This window comes from Rhinoraja longicauda, chromosome 38 (assembly GCF_053455715.1).
Source record: "Rhinoraja longicauda isolate Sanriku21f chromosome 38, sRhiLon1.1, whole genome shotgun sequence".
Taxonomy (NCBI): domain Eukaryota; kingdom Metazoa; phylum Chordata; class Chondrichthyes; order Rajiformes; family Arhynchobatidae; genus Rhinoraja; species Rhinoraja longicauda.
Window position 1 is genome coordinate 2,400,227 of NC_135990.1, and position 14,381 is coordinate 2,414,607.

A 14,381-nucleotide genomic window follows, 5' to 3' on the forward strand; every position below is an offset into this window, starting at 1 on the left:
ATTCGGCCCTTCGAGCCAGCACCGCCATTCAATGTGATCATGGCTGATCATTCTCAATCAGTACCCCGTTCCTGCCTTCTCCCCATACCCCCTGACTCCGCTATCCTTAAGAACTCTATCCAGCTCTCTCTTGAATACATTCAGAGAATTGGCCTCCACTGCCTTCTGAGGCAGAGAATTCCAGATTCACAACTCTCTGACTGAAAAAGTTTTTCCTCGTCTCCGTTCTAAATGGCCTACCCCTTATTCTTAAACTGTGGCCCCTTGTTCTGGACTCCCCCAACATTGGGAACCTGTTTCCTACCTCTAACGTGTCCAACCCCTTAATAATCTTATACGTTTCGATAAGATCTCCTCTCATCCTTCTAAACGTACAAACTACACAGAAACAAGCACCCGTGGTCAGGATCGAAGCCGGGTCTCTGGCGCTGTACACCGCTGTAAGGTGGCAAGGCTACCACTGCGCCACTGTGCAGCCCTGGCTGGGGCTGGGAAAGATGTGCTAATGAGAGGATTACGAGGACGCGCACAGTGGAACTGGTAGGACATCTAAGGTGGAGGAGGGAAACATCGAATGCCCCTTCCCTCCGCAGATGCTGCCTGATCCGCCGGGCTCCTCCGGCACTCTGTGCTTTGCCCAGCATTCCAGCACCTGCAGTTTCTTGTCTCTCTGCTGCGAGCCACTCACATTGAAATTGGACGGGAATGTACTGTTCAACGGACTGCCCGTCTTGGTTGGGAAAAGTAAAACCAAAGTAAGTCACGTGTGTAAAAAGCTGCAAGAATTGAATGGCAACCACTTGCTGGGAGCAATAGGAAGCTGAGGGGCAACCTTTTTACACAGAGGGTTGGGGTCTACGGAATGAGCTGCCGGAGGAGGTGGTTGAAGTGAGTGCCATGGTAACATTTGGACAGATACATGGATAGTATAGATGGAACTCTTGGTCGGCATGGGCCTGTTTCCGTGCCGTATAACTCTCTGTCAGAGAGGTAGTTTGCTTTGGGGAGGAAGGCTTAGATAATGTGGGAGAGAATGGCTGGGGCGATGGTCTTGTTGGTCGTTCTGCTCGTCACTGTGGAGCGGACTGCATCGCGCAAGGCCCGTGGAAAGCAGGTGGACTGCAGGGAGTACCGGGGCATGCCCCTGTGTACCCGCGAGTACATGCCCGTCTGTGACATACGGGGCATCACCTACCCAAACTGCTGCCTACTCTGTCAGGAGAACAGAAGTCAGGTTCCCATCGGCCATTACGGATAATGTTGATAGAACAGACTTAGAGACTTGTAAAATTAACTCCTGTACATACAACCGTGTATCGGTAGAATGGTCAATGATCATTTCTTCACTGCCAAAAAAAAAAAAAAGAAGGCTTAGATAACTAAGGATCAGGATGACCCACCTGCTTCCGTGCTCACTCTCTCCAATCAAGCGAGATGGAATTAAGTGAAAGATAACCGCAGATAACCGCAGATGCTGGTACAAATCGAAGGTATTTATTCACAAAATGCTGGAGTAACTCAGCAGGTCAGGCAGCATCTCGGGGGAGAAGGAATGGGTGACGTTTCGGGTCGAGACCCTTCTTCTTGACCCGAAACGTCACCCATTCCTTCTCTCCCGAGATGCTGCCTGACCTGCTGAGTTACTCCCGCATTTTGTGATTAAGTGAAATGTATTTGCTTGCAGAAACAAGGAACTGCAGATGGTGGTTTACAAAAAAAGACACAAAGTGCTGGTGTAAGGTAGCATCTAAACTTAAAATTAACTTAAATAGATGTCGCTTGCCCCACCGAGTTACGCCAGAACTTTATGACTTCTCCTTCTTTGCTTGCATGTAGCACCATCTAGTGGTAACATCGCATAGTTCCACGTTAGTACCAAAAGGTTGTCAGATACAACCTCACAATAGCTGCTTACGTTCCTCTCAAGGTTCCTGTGGTGAGCGTACATGTGCCAGTAACAATATTTCATCATATTGACTTCCTGTATACCCTGCGAAAAATGCTGCGCAATTAATGCATTTTGAGTAATTAATTAATTTCTTTAGCCACCTGGATGCATGTGTGAAGATATTTATTATGCACTGATTCCGCTGTTTTTTACAATCTATATACTAAAGTTTGTTATCTTGTTTGTGACTGAACTTCAGCCAAAACGGTACACGATAGTGCGACAGTTTTAGGCCCACCTGACTCACCATTGTCACTTTAGTGATAATGCAAGTAGTTTTATTGAAATCGGTCTTATATTTTTAAAGTTATTCACATTTTAAAGTTTAAAAGGAGGGGAGGGGGAGAAGGGAGGGGGGGGGGGGGGGGGGTTGAGGAGAGAGGGGAGGGAGGACAGTGTCCTGCACCAACGCAGGAGAGGTTTGGGCCCAACGGGTCCACTTTGTCTAGTATATAATATATATCTTTATTGTCATTGTACAGGGGTACAATGAGATTGTTAATGCGACTTCCATACGATGCAATAAATTAATTAGCTAATCAACAGAAATTTAGACAACCCAGAGAAACAAAATTAGAAACAGTTAAAACAGTATAAAGTGCAAATAGGTCTGTGCCGGGTCGCTGTGTGACGTGACCATCCGACTCAGCCGGACCGGTTCATAGCAGCTATGGCCCTGGGGATGAAGCTGTTCCCGAGTCTGGAGGTGCGGGCGTAGAAGGCCTTGTAGCGTCTGCCAGATGGTAGAAGTTCAAACAGTCTATTGCAGGGGTGTGAGGAGTCTTTATGAATGCTGGTTGCTTTCCTGAGGCATCGTGTGTTGTAGATGCCCTCCAAGGCTGGTAGCTGTGTCCCGATAATCTTCTGAGCTCTGTAGACTACTCGCTGAAGAGCTCTCCTCTCTGCCTCCGTGCAGCTGAGATACCACAGAGATGCCAAGCGTTAGGATGCTCTCTATGGTGCAGCGGCAGAAGGTCGTCAGCAGCTGTTGGGGCAGACCAGACTTTTTCAGTGTTCTCAGGTAGAACAGACGTTGCTGCGCCTTCTTGACCAGCGCAGCAGTGTTAGTGGACCATGTGAGGTCCTCCGAAATGTGAGTGCCCAGAAACTTGAAGCTGGACACTCTCTCCACACTGTCCCCGTTGATAAAGATCGAAGCGTATTCCCCATTATGTGACCTTCGGAAACAAGGGAATGCAGATGGTGCTTTACAAAAACAGGCACAAAGTGCAGGAGTAACTCAGCGGGTCAGGCAGCATCCATGGAGAAACGGAATAGGTGACGTTTCAGGTCGAGACCTTTCTTCAGGTTGAGAGTTAGGGGAGAGGGAAATCGGCATCTGCAGTTCCTTCCTACACAGCCTATTACTATTTCCTCCATTCCCAACAATGGCTAATTTGTGGAGTCGCTCAGCACACAAACAGAAATACGTAGTCTGAAGAAGGGTCCTGACCGAAACGTCACCGTGTTCTCTAGAGATGCTTTACCCACTGCGTTACTCTAGCACGTTGTGTCTTTCCTTCCCCCCCACTATTTTGCATATTTTCCTGCCTCATAATTTTATTGCAATTTATTTGCCACCTGAAACCCATCCTCTACTGACCCATAAATGACAGACAATATGACCGTTCATTCAAAATACAAAGTGCTGGAGGAACTCAGCGGGTTAGGCAGTGTCTGGGGAGGGAAAGGGTAGTTCAGTTTGAATGGTTGGTTTTGTGTTGAAGGCCTCTGAAGTTATTGAAGGATGACAAGCTAGTTGGAATCTGTCCATTCATATACTTTAACCTCATATATTCTTTGTTATATCTTTGGAAATTAAAAAGGATCGACAGGGCAATTGGTCAAAGATATCTCAACAATGTTAGTAAGGCATTTGACAAGGTGCCACATGAAAGGCTGATCCAAAAGATTAATGCCTTTGAGATCCAAGACAAGTTGGCAAATTGAATCCCACTTGTCTTGGTTATAGAAGGCACAGGGTTGCGTTTGTGACTAATCTTGTGACTGGTGGTGGACCACAGAGATTAATCTTGTCAAAAATAAATTGCAAAGCTTCAATAAGACAGCAAGGGAACGGGATAGGTAGACTGCCTAAAAATGCTTTCAGTCCTCTTCATGTGTTATAATAATTCTGTGCTTTAAAGAAAGTTGAAACTGAACATGCGTACCTGGCAGACACAAAATGCTGGAGTAACTCAGCGGGTCAGGCAGCATCTCAGGAGAGAAGGATCTCAACCCGAAACGTCACCCATTCCTTCTCTCCTGAGATGCTGCCTGACCCGCTGAGTTACTCCAGCATTTTGTGTCTACCTTCAATTTGAACCAGCATCTGCAGTTATTTTCCTAAACCCGTGTACCTGGCACTTACTGCAGCCTACTTTAGTCAGATTCTGTTCTCTGTTGTCAAAAAACAAATGGCAATCGTAAAACAAAAAGATCAAAAGGGTAATCGTAAAACAAAAAGATCAAAAGACATTTGTTTATCTGTAATGGGGTGGTATTGGGCTGTGTTTACTCTCCTGTGTCTTTCAGAGGTGCAAGATTTATAATTGGTATAAGATCATTTGGAAGAAGGAGAAATGCGTAAGTGCCCACAGTAAACAACACATCAAAGGAAAATTCTGGATATAAGGATCAAATGGATCTTTGTTTGGGGACCAATCCCCAGTGATCATTGTATTTGACGCTCGTAAATAAAGTCTTGATTGTCTTGCCAAATCTTTGAGTTGTGTTTTAAAGTTTTCTTTAACAGTGTGGGACCCCTACTGTTTGCCATATACAGTAAACCCTTGTTATAATGCACAGTGGGGGGGGGGGGGGGGAGAGGGAATGGTGTCATTTATTGCCGATTGTCCTCTGTAACCGAGGGATTCATTCCAACCATTCTGTGAAACAGGTTGTTTTTAAATGCAAAGATCTATTTAACAGCTAAAAACATATTTTTGTTACTGATAAATATATAAAGGTTGTACGCTATATTGTTTAATAGAGCTAAATGGCCAAAGCAATTGCTTGTCAATTTCAATAGCAAGTTAATTTCAGATCCATGTCAATTTCAGATCCATGTCAATTTCAAATCCATGTCAATTTCAATGCCTTGTCAATTTCAACAGTCTCTGCAGTGTAACCAGCAGCCGTGTTCTTAGAAACAGTCCGCTACAACCAAAATCCGTTGTAAAGAGGTCCGTAATTACGAAGGTCTGCAGTACAATAATGATTTGATATGATTGTAGGAAGTATCAGTGCATAAACAAGGAATTGCAGATGCTGGATAATACAGAAATGGTCACAAAGTGCTGGAGTAAAGCCGGTCAGGCAGCATCTATGGAGAACATGGATAGGCAACATTTCCGATCTGAACCTTTCTTCAAATAGGGTTCAGGCTTCAGACAGTCTGAAGAAGGGTCCCGAGCCGAAACGTCACCTATCATCATGTTCTGACCCGCTGAGTTACTTACTGCCCACTCCCCCCTCACTATCCCCCTCCTCTATTGCACCCTCACCCCCCCTCCACTACTCCCCTCACTCCCCCCTCCACTACTCCCCTCTCACTCTTCCATTCCATTACTCCCCTCACTCTTTCCCTCCACTACTCCCCTCTCACTCTTCCATTCCATTACTCCCCTCACTCTTTCCCTCCACTACTCCCCTCACTCCCCCTCCACTACTCCCCTCTCATTCTTCTATTCCATGACACCACTCACTCTCCCCCTTCCACTCCCCCCTCACTCTTCCACTCCACAACTCCCCTCACTCTTCCCCTCCACTACTCCCCTCACTCTACCACTCCATTACACCCTCCACTACTCCCCTCACTCCCCCTCCACTACTCCCCTCACTCTTCCCCTCATTCCCCTCTCATCCACTCCATTACTCCCCTCACTCCCCCTCCACTACTCCCCTCACTCTTCCCCTCACTCTCCCCCTCCACTACTCCCCTCACTCCCCCTCCACTACTCCCCTCACTCTCCCCCTCCACTACTCCCCCCTCACTCCCCCTCCACTACTCCCCTCACTCTCCCCCTCCACTACTCCCCCCCTCCACTACTCCCCTCACTCTTCCCCTCCACTACTCCCCTCACTCCCCCTCCACTACTCCCCTCACTCTCCCCCTCCACTACTCCCCCCCTCCACTACTCACCTCACTCTTCCGCTCCACTACTCCCCTCACTCCCCCTCCACTACTCCCCTCACTCTACCACTCCATTACTCCCTCCACTACTCCCCTCACTCTTCCCCTCCACTACTCCCCCCCTCCACTACTCCCCCCTCACTCTTCCCCTCCACTACTCCCCTCACTCCCCCTCCACTACTCACCTCACTCTTCCGCTCCACTACTCCCCTCACTCCCCCTCCACTACTCCCCTCACTCTACCACTCCATTACTCCCTCCACTACTCCCCTCACTCTTCCCCTCCACTACTCCCCCCCTCCACTACTCCCCCCTCACTCTTCCCCTCCACTACTCCCCCCCTCCACTACTCCCCCCTCACTCTTCCCCTCCACTACTCCCCCCTCACTCTTCCCCTCCACTACTCCCCCCCCTCTTTCCGTCCATTACTCCCCCCTCACTCTCCCCCTCCACATCTCCCACTTCTCCCCCCTCCCCGGCCCGAGCTGCAGTCGCCGCTCACGGCGCCGCCCCGCACGGCCGCCGTGTCCCCTCACCTCCGGCAGTTGCTGCAGTGCCGCCACGATGGCGGGCAGCCTGAGCGCCGCCACGCTGCCGCTCGCCGCCACCAGCACGCGCCGCATCCCGCCCGCCATTGGGGCAGGAGGGAGGGGGGGGGGGGGGAGCTCCAACACCCAACACCATCCCCCCTCACACCTCCACCCCACATCCCAATACCCCTCCCGCACCGCCGACTGTAGGTAAAATCATCCGCACATCGTTGTGTTTTAGCAGCTCTGATGGCCACTGGCTCTGGAATAAACTGCTGTTAGAGGGAGTGCCCCCCCCCCCCCCCCCCCCCCCTCTCGCACGGCGGGTGGTGCGGCCCAGCGATGCCTTCTGGGAAATGTAGTCTTACACGGCGCGTCGTGACGTCACATTGCGTTACGTCACCCAACGGCGCTCGGCTTTTGAATTTACCTGTTGGTATTGCAGGTAAATTGACTCCCTCTCAATCCAGCAGGGAGATAAAGAAGGTGAAGGGAAGATAAAGAGATGAAAAGAAAGAAGCAAAAGGAAGATACTGGAGTACTGTGTGCAGTTTTGGTCTCCAAATTTGAGGAAGGATATTCTTGCTATTGAGGGCGTGCAGCGTAGGTTCACTAGGTTAATTCCCGGAATGGCGGGACTGTCATATGTTGAAAGACTGGAGCGACTAGGCTTGTATACACTGGAATTTAGAAGGATGAGAGGGGATCTTATCGAAACGTGTAAGATTATTAAGGGGTTGGACATGTTAGAGGCAGGAAACATGTTCTCAATGTTGGGGGAGTCCAGAACAAGGGGCCACAGTTTAAGAATAAGGGGTAGGCCATTTAGAACTGACATTGTTGTATAATAAGTGTAAGAAAATAACTGCAGACGCTGGTACAAATCTTTTTCAGTCAGAGAGTTGTGAATCTGTGGAATTCTCTGCCTCAGAAGGCAGTGGAGGCCAATTCTCTGAATGCATTCAAGAGAGAGCTGGATAGAGCTCTTAAGGATAGCGGAGTCAGGGGGTATGGGGAGAAGGCAGGAACGGGGTACTGATTGAGAATGATCAGCCATGATCACATTGCTGGCTCGAAGGGCCGAATGGCCTCCTCCTGCACCTATTGTCTATTGAAGATAAAGAGAAGAAAAAGGAAGACAGAGAAGAAAAGAAAGGAAAAAAGGAAGATAAAGAGAAGGAAAAGAAAGAAGCAAAAGGAACATATAGAGAAGAAAAGAAAGAAAAAAAGGAAGATAAAGAAAAGGAAAAGAATGAAGCAAAAGGAACATATAGAGGTAAAAGAACGAAGAAAAAGGAAGATATAGAGAAGAAAAAGAACGAAGAAAAATGAAGAAATAAAGAAAGGAAAGAAAAAGGAAGACAAAGAGAAGAAAAAGAACGAAGAAAAAGGAAGAGAAAGAGAAGAAAACGAACGAAGAAAAAGGAAGATGTAGAGAAGAAAAAGAACGAAAAAGGAAGATATAGAGAAGAAATAGAACAAAGAAAACTGAAGATAGAGAAGAAAGGAAAGTAAAAGGAAGATATAGAGAAGAAATAGAACCAAGAAAAAGGAAGATATAAAGAAAGGAAAGAAAAAGGAAGATAAAGAGAAGAAAAAGAACGAAGAAAAAGGAAGATATAGAGAAGAAAAAGAACGAAAAAGGAAGATATAGAGAAGAAATAGAACAAAGAAAACTGAAGATAGAGAAGAAAGGAAAGTAAAAGGAAGATATAGAGAAGAAATAGAACCAAGAAAAATGAAGATAGAGAAGAAAGGAAAGAAAAAGGAAGATAAAGAGAAGAAAAAGAAAGAAGCAAAAGGAAGACAGAGAAGAAAAAGAGAAAGAAGATGAGGAGATGAAAAGAAGAAAAAGGAAGATAGAGAAAAGAAAGAAAAAGGAAGGTAAAGAAAAGGAAAAGAAAGAAGAAAGGAAGATAGAGAAGAAAAAGGAAAAAGAGAAAGATAAAGAGAGAAGAAAAGAAGGAGAAAAAGAGAAAGAAGAAAACGTCAAAGAGAAAGAAGGGGAGAAAAAAGGACCAAAAAAAACAAGAAAAGGAAAAGCAAAAGAAAAAAAGGAGAGAAAAAGGAGAAAGAGAAAGAAGAAAACTAGTGTAGCTGGGACATTGTGCACAAGTTGGGCCGAAGGGCTTGTTTCCACACTGTATCACAATGAAAAAGTAGAAAAAGAACAAAGAAAAAGAAGAAAGAAAATAGAACAAGCTGCCAGAAAAGACTGTCGAGGCAGGTATTATAACATCATTTAAAAGAAATTTGGATGAGGGAATTGAAGGCTTTGTGGCCAAGTTTGCGGATGATATGAAGATGGGTAGAGGGGCAGGTAGTGTACAGAGTCATGCAAGTGGTAGTAGGAATAAAGGTGTAGTCTATTTTCTAGGATTCAGAAATTGGAGGTACAAAGGGACTTGGCACAGGATTCACAAAAGGATCATTTGCAAGTTGAACCAGAAATAAGGAAGGCATAAGCAATGTTAGCATTTATTTTGAGAGGACAAGAATGTAAATATAGGGATGTACAGCTGAGACAGTATTTGGAGTATTGTGATCAATTTTGGGCCCCATATATGAGGAATGATGTGTGGGCGTTGGAGAGTCCAGAGGTTTACGAGAATTATCCTGGGCATCATTATTTTCAAAGTGCCCTGTTACCACACCCTTAGTATAGTGGTATAAGAAAATAACTGCAGATGCTGGTACAAATCGATGGTATTTATTCACAAAATGCTGGAGTAACTCAGGTCAGGCAGCTTTCCCCTGCAACCGCACGAGATGCAACACCTGTCCCTTTACCTCCCCCTTCAACTCCATCCAAGGACCCAGTCTTTCCAGGTGAGACGAAAGTTCACCTGCACCTCCTCCAACCTCATCTATTGCATCTGCTGCTCTAGATGTCAACTTATTTACATCGGCGAAACCAAGCGCAGGCTCGGCGATCGCTTCGCTCAATACCTGCGCTCGGTCCGCATTGACCAAACTGATCTCCCGGTGGCCGAGCACTTCAACTCCCCATCCCATTCCCAGTCTGACCTTTCTGTCATGGGCCTCCTCCAGTGCCATAGTGAGGCCCACCGGAAATTGGAGGAACAGCACCTCATATTTCGCCTGGGCAGCTTGCAGCCCAGTGGTATGAACATCGACTTCTCCAACTTTAGGTAGTTCCTCTGTCCCTCTCTTCCCCTCCCCCTTCCCAGATCTCCCTCTATCTTCCTGTCTCCACCTATATCCTTCCATTGTCCCGCCCCCCTGACATCAGTCTGATGAAGGGTCTCGACCCGAAACGTCACCCATTCCTTCTCTCCCGAGATGCTGCCTGACCTGCTGAGTTACTCCAGCATTTTGTGAATAAACACCCTTAATATAGAATCTACTTCTCCAAGGGTCGCCACTTTATTTAGTGGAGAAACTTGATCCTGAGAGCTAAAGCGTCTGGAGGTGTGCTCCTGGCAGGATCACCATGGTGGGCAGGTCGTGGAGGTTTCTGACGAAGCATGGACCAAGAAGAAGACCTCCAAGGAGTCCGTGCTGTTGGACCCAGGTCTGTCTCTGGCGGCTGACCGTGCACCACTATCCCACGTTTCTAAACCTAAAGATTCTGGTAACAAAGTCCATTGTTTAAGGAATGCCACATGGAAAATACGTATTAAGTTATTTCATTTGTCATTTGTTTTGGAAGAATTCCTGAATGCCTGGTGTTTTGCACATTCTGGTAGATTAGAATTCTAGTCAGAATTTATGGTGAATCACGTCTGGAAGAATGGATTACAAAAGAGCAGAGCTCATTCAAACAATTGTATTTCTCATAAAAGGACACAAATTGCTGGAGTAACTCAGCAGGTCCGGCAGCATCTCTGGAGAACAAGGATAGGTGGCGCTTCAGGTCGTGACCTTTCTTCAGTTTGACTTGTAATATTCACAAGGCATCCAGCAATAAATTACATCCCGTTGCATTAGATGTGGACTGGCATATACCTCATGGAGCCGTATATGTAGCACAGGGTGCAATATAAATTGGAGGAACAGCACCTCATATTTTGCTTGGGCAGCTTACAACCCAGCAGTATGAATATTAACTTCTCTAACTTCAAGTAACCCTTGCTTTCTGTCTCTCTCCATCCCTCCTCAACCCTAAGTTCTCCGATTAACGTTTCTATCCTCATAATTAAATTTTACTGATTGCATGTCTCATTGTCACCTTCTTCTCAGCTCACAATGATTCATTCTATTTTCCTTGACTTTGTCCCTTTGATCTCTCGTTTTCACACTTTACCCTTCCATATCTCTATGTCTCCCTCTCCCCTGATTCTCAGTTTGAAGAATAGTCTCGACCCAAAATGTCACCAATTGCTTCTCTCCAGAGACGTTGAGTTACTGCAGCATTTTGTGTCTATCTAGGTTGTAACAGAGGGTTGTCAAAGCATGATAAGTGGAAGGACACAAAGTGTTGGAGTATCTCTGGAGAAAATAGATAGGTAACGTTTTGGGTCGGGACACTTATTCAGACCTGAATGATGTCTATCTATTCCTTATATTCCAGCTGATGACTCAGACTTTAATAAATTAAACTTTGTTTTTTAAAGATTCTTTCAAATGTCCTTTGTCTTGATGTGATTCCGTTGTTTTTGAAGGAGTAGCAGAGTAAAACCCATCACTGAGGTGGTGGCAGCGTATACCTGTAACAATGATGTCCATTAGCAGGTCAGGGTGCAGAAAGAGGATTTAACTGGGACTGGAGGGCCTGAGTTATAAGTCTGGATAACTCTAACCACTCCAACGTAGACCAATGCTGGATATTTAAAATACTTTTTTGTAGAAATATTAGCGTTTGAGTTAAACAGCTTTCTAGATAATCAAATATATTGTTCGATTTCACAGTCCAAAGCAACACATTCATCTATAATATCCTATTTTTTTCCTTCAACAAATCTCATGCATATATCGTGTTCATTATTGTTGTTCTTTATTTTTTTAAATCACAGTGGGTCCACATGTACAATGAACTAGGTGAAATTACAACCAAAAAGTAAAACCTGTACCCTCATGCATTTGTACATTTTGTTTTGTTAAAAAGGAAAAATAACGTGAAAATTTGATCTAAGGGTCCAAAGAGAGGGCAGATTTCTGAATGATAATTAAAAAAAATTGAAACTAATCCTGTTACTCCTTTAAACCATGCTATAATTATGCAAAAAGGTACATCAAAAACAGGCCTGTAATCTGGATTGCAGTGAAATAACTAGATAGTTCAGCATTAACTTCTATCAGATCAGTGGAATGGGATAGATATAGATATATATATTTATTTAGATTTTTTTTAAATATATATGTTTTAATTTAGCCAGCTCTAAAATCTGCAATATATACAAATTCAAACAAACACTATTTGAGTGACATTAATTTATCAGCTGTTTAAGGAGAGGATGAAAGTGATCACACCGTGGAGAGTTGCTTAAATAACAGTACAAATCAGCATTCCAGGAATAATAAAGATTGCATGCATAATTTGTGCTGGGGAATAGAATTACAGGGTAAGTAAGAGAGGGCGAGGTTAGGGATAGGAAAACCAAGCATAAATAGCACATTAAGCACCCAAAGTACACCCTATCATTTAAACTCGCAAAGCAATCTTCTTAATACTTCATTCTTCAGGAGAAATTGAATAAGGCAAAACATGCTTCACACTGTCATCTTATTCCTGCTGAGAGAAACAAGTTAAAACGTGTCCCATTTGGACAACACAACTTGAGTGTTCTTGGCTGAAACGCACTATCTGATAATGACATTTTCTTCCAAAATCCTGCAGAGGTTCAAAAAGAATTAATTAGTCTTTTGAATATGCAACAAATTGAAATTTCCATAACTTAAACAAAAAAGAAAACAAAGTGACTTTCAACAATGGTCAGGATTGATCGTAAAACAGAAAACTGCGATATAACATACACACACATATGTGTGTGTGTGTGTGTGTGTGTGTGTGTGTGTGTGTGTGTGTGTATATATATATATATATATAATATAAGAAAATAACCAGATGCTGGTACAAATCGAAGGTATTCACAAAATGCTGGAGTAACTCAGCAGGTCAGGCAGCATCTCAGGAGAGAAGGAATGGGTGACGTTTCGGGTCGAGACCCTTCTGCAGTCTGAAGAAGGGTCTCGACCCGAAACGTCACCCATTCCTTCTCTCCTGAGATGCTGCCTGACCTGTTGTGTGTATATATATATATATATATATATATATACACACACACACATTATAATAAAATATATATTATATTACATTCCCACACAAATGTAGGGAAACATGCTGGTAATTTGGGCGAGTGATGCTTTCTGGACAAGTAATGGCTGGGAATTTGCTGTAGAGAGATGGTGAAGCCAAAATGGAGCAACTTAGTTGCAGTGGCAAATTTAGTTTAACTTTCAGAAATGTAATTTAAAAATGCCAGAGTTAATGGGTGATCAGAATTGGCATGGCAAGAGCCAGTATTAACTGTTCAGTTCTGTGGAGGTTTTGAACCTGTGGAGGTTTTGATGTCAGCATCAAATTAGTCAGAGATGGAAGTGGATAAATGCTCCCACATGTTTCAATGACTAGAGGTTGTGGACTCCAAAACTGTTGCATCTACTCCAAATTAAAATCTGCAAGCAATTTCAATAATGATGTAGAAAAGTTATCCGAACAAACACTTCCAGAACTGTCCTATTCTGATCAACTGGAGCAGCTAACAACACAAAAAATATTTGCATCACGTTAAGCAAAGAGAAATCAATAGAGATGTGCACATCCCTGACAAAAATATTTGGAATATATACCAACTGAATAATGCTGTTCATCCTGGATAATATCTTATTTAAATAGAATCCTTCAAAGATTCCAGTATACCCATCCCATCCATGGTATTCTGAATCTTTCTACTAGGTTCCCTGATCCCTTTACTTTACGGGTGCTGTCTGTACGGAGTTTGTAAGTTCTCCCCGTGACCTGTGTGGGTTTTCTCCAGGAGTTTCTCCCACACTCCAAAGATGTACAGGATGGCAGGTTAATTGGCTTCAGTAAAATTGTAAATTGTCCCTAGTGTGTGTAAGATGGCATTAGTGTGCGGCAATCCCTGATCTGCACAGACTCGGTGGACTGAAGGGCCTGATTCAGCATTGTATCTCTAAACTTAACTAACGCTCACAAGAATTTGCAGAATCTTGCATGCAAGTTGCACTTCCTGACAATTCTAGAGGGCATTTCAAGAAATTTCAAGAAATTTCATTTCAAGAAAATCCATTTCAAGAAAAGGCATTTCAAGAAAATCCAGGCCATAGTTTTGGAAGTGTTGGTTGTGATATTCCATTTGATACAATTAAAAAGAGTTGATGAGCACAGAAGAGAAAGGACTCTTTCTTGGTTCTTGCCAATTATTTGGATGAAGAAGAATAAATCCTTATCGAAATGGAGAAGCTAATGTACACATTTTAACATATTAACCCTGAATATACAATTACTGTTAACCCTGAATACACTACTTACTTGATTACCAAGGTTTAGTTGGTGTTCCTCTGGCGCAAGTTCTTATCCTTATGATTATTTGTGGAATTAGTTTTCCTGTTTGAAATTGTAACAAAGAAATCTTGCAAGTTAGTGGTCATTGATGGTATTAATACACAAATTCAACAATACTTGAATGTAAAATGATCCAACATTGTGAAATGAAAAACAAACTCACATGTGCAAACAGGTTAGACTGTGCACAATCTTGATTATATTCAGTGTGCTTTC

General features: G+C 44.0%; 2 protein-coding genes across 3 annotated transcripts in view; both read right to left on the reverse strand.

The window, feature by feature from the left end:
- Window positions 1-6,740, reverse strand: part of ppcdc (phosphopantothenoylcysteine decarboxylase) — a 30,277-nt gene extending 23,537 nt beyond the window's left edge. The window contains exon 1 of the mRNA XM_078429757.1: window positions 6,620-6,740. Within this exon, the coding sequence (XP_078285883.1) occupies window positions 6,620-6,718 (99 nt within the window). The 5' untranslated portion in view covers window positions 6,719-6,740. The remainder of the gene's footprint in view (window positions 1-6,619) is intronic.
- Window positions 6,741-11,553: 4,813 nt separating this feature from the next.
- LOC144610819 (neuroplastin-like) overlaps window positions 11,554-14,381 on the reverse strand; it is a 56,913-nt gene continuing 54,085 nt past the window's right edge. For both annotated transcript variants that reach the window (XM_078429744.1, XM_078429743.1), the window contains 2 exons: window positions 14,133-14,207; window positions 11,554-12,407 (listed from right to left, as the gene is read on the reverse strand). In XM_078429744.1, the coding sequence (XP_078285870.1) occupies window positions 14,147-14,207 (61 nt within the window). In that variant the 3' untranslated portion in view covers window positions 11,554-12,407; window positions 14,133-14,146. The remainder of the gene's footprint in view (window positions 12,408-14,132; window positions 14,208-14,381) is intronic.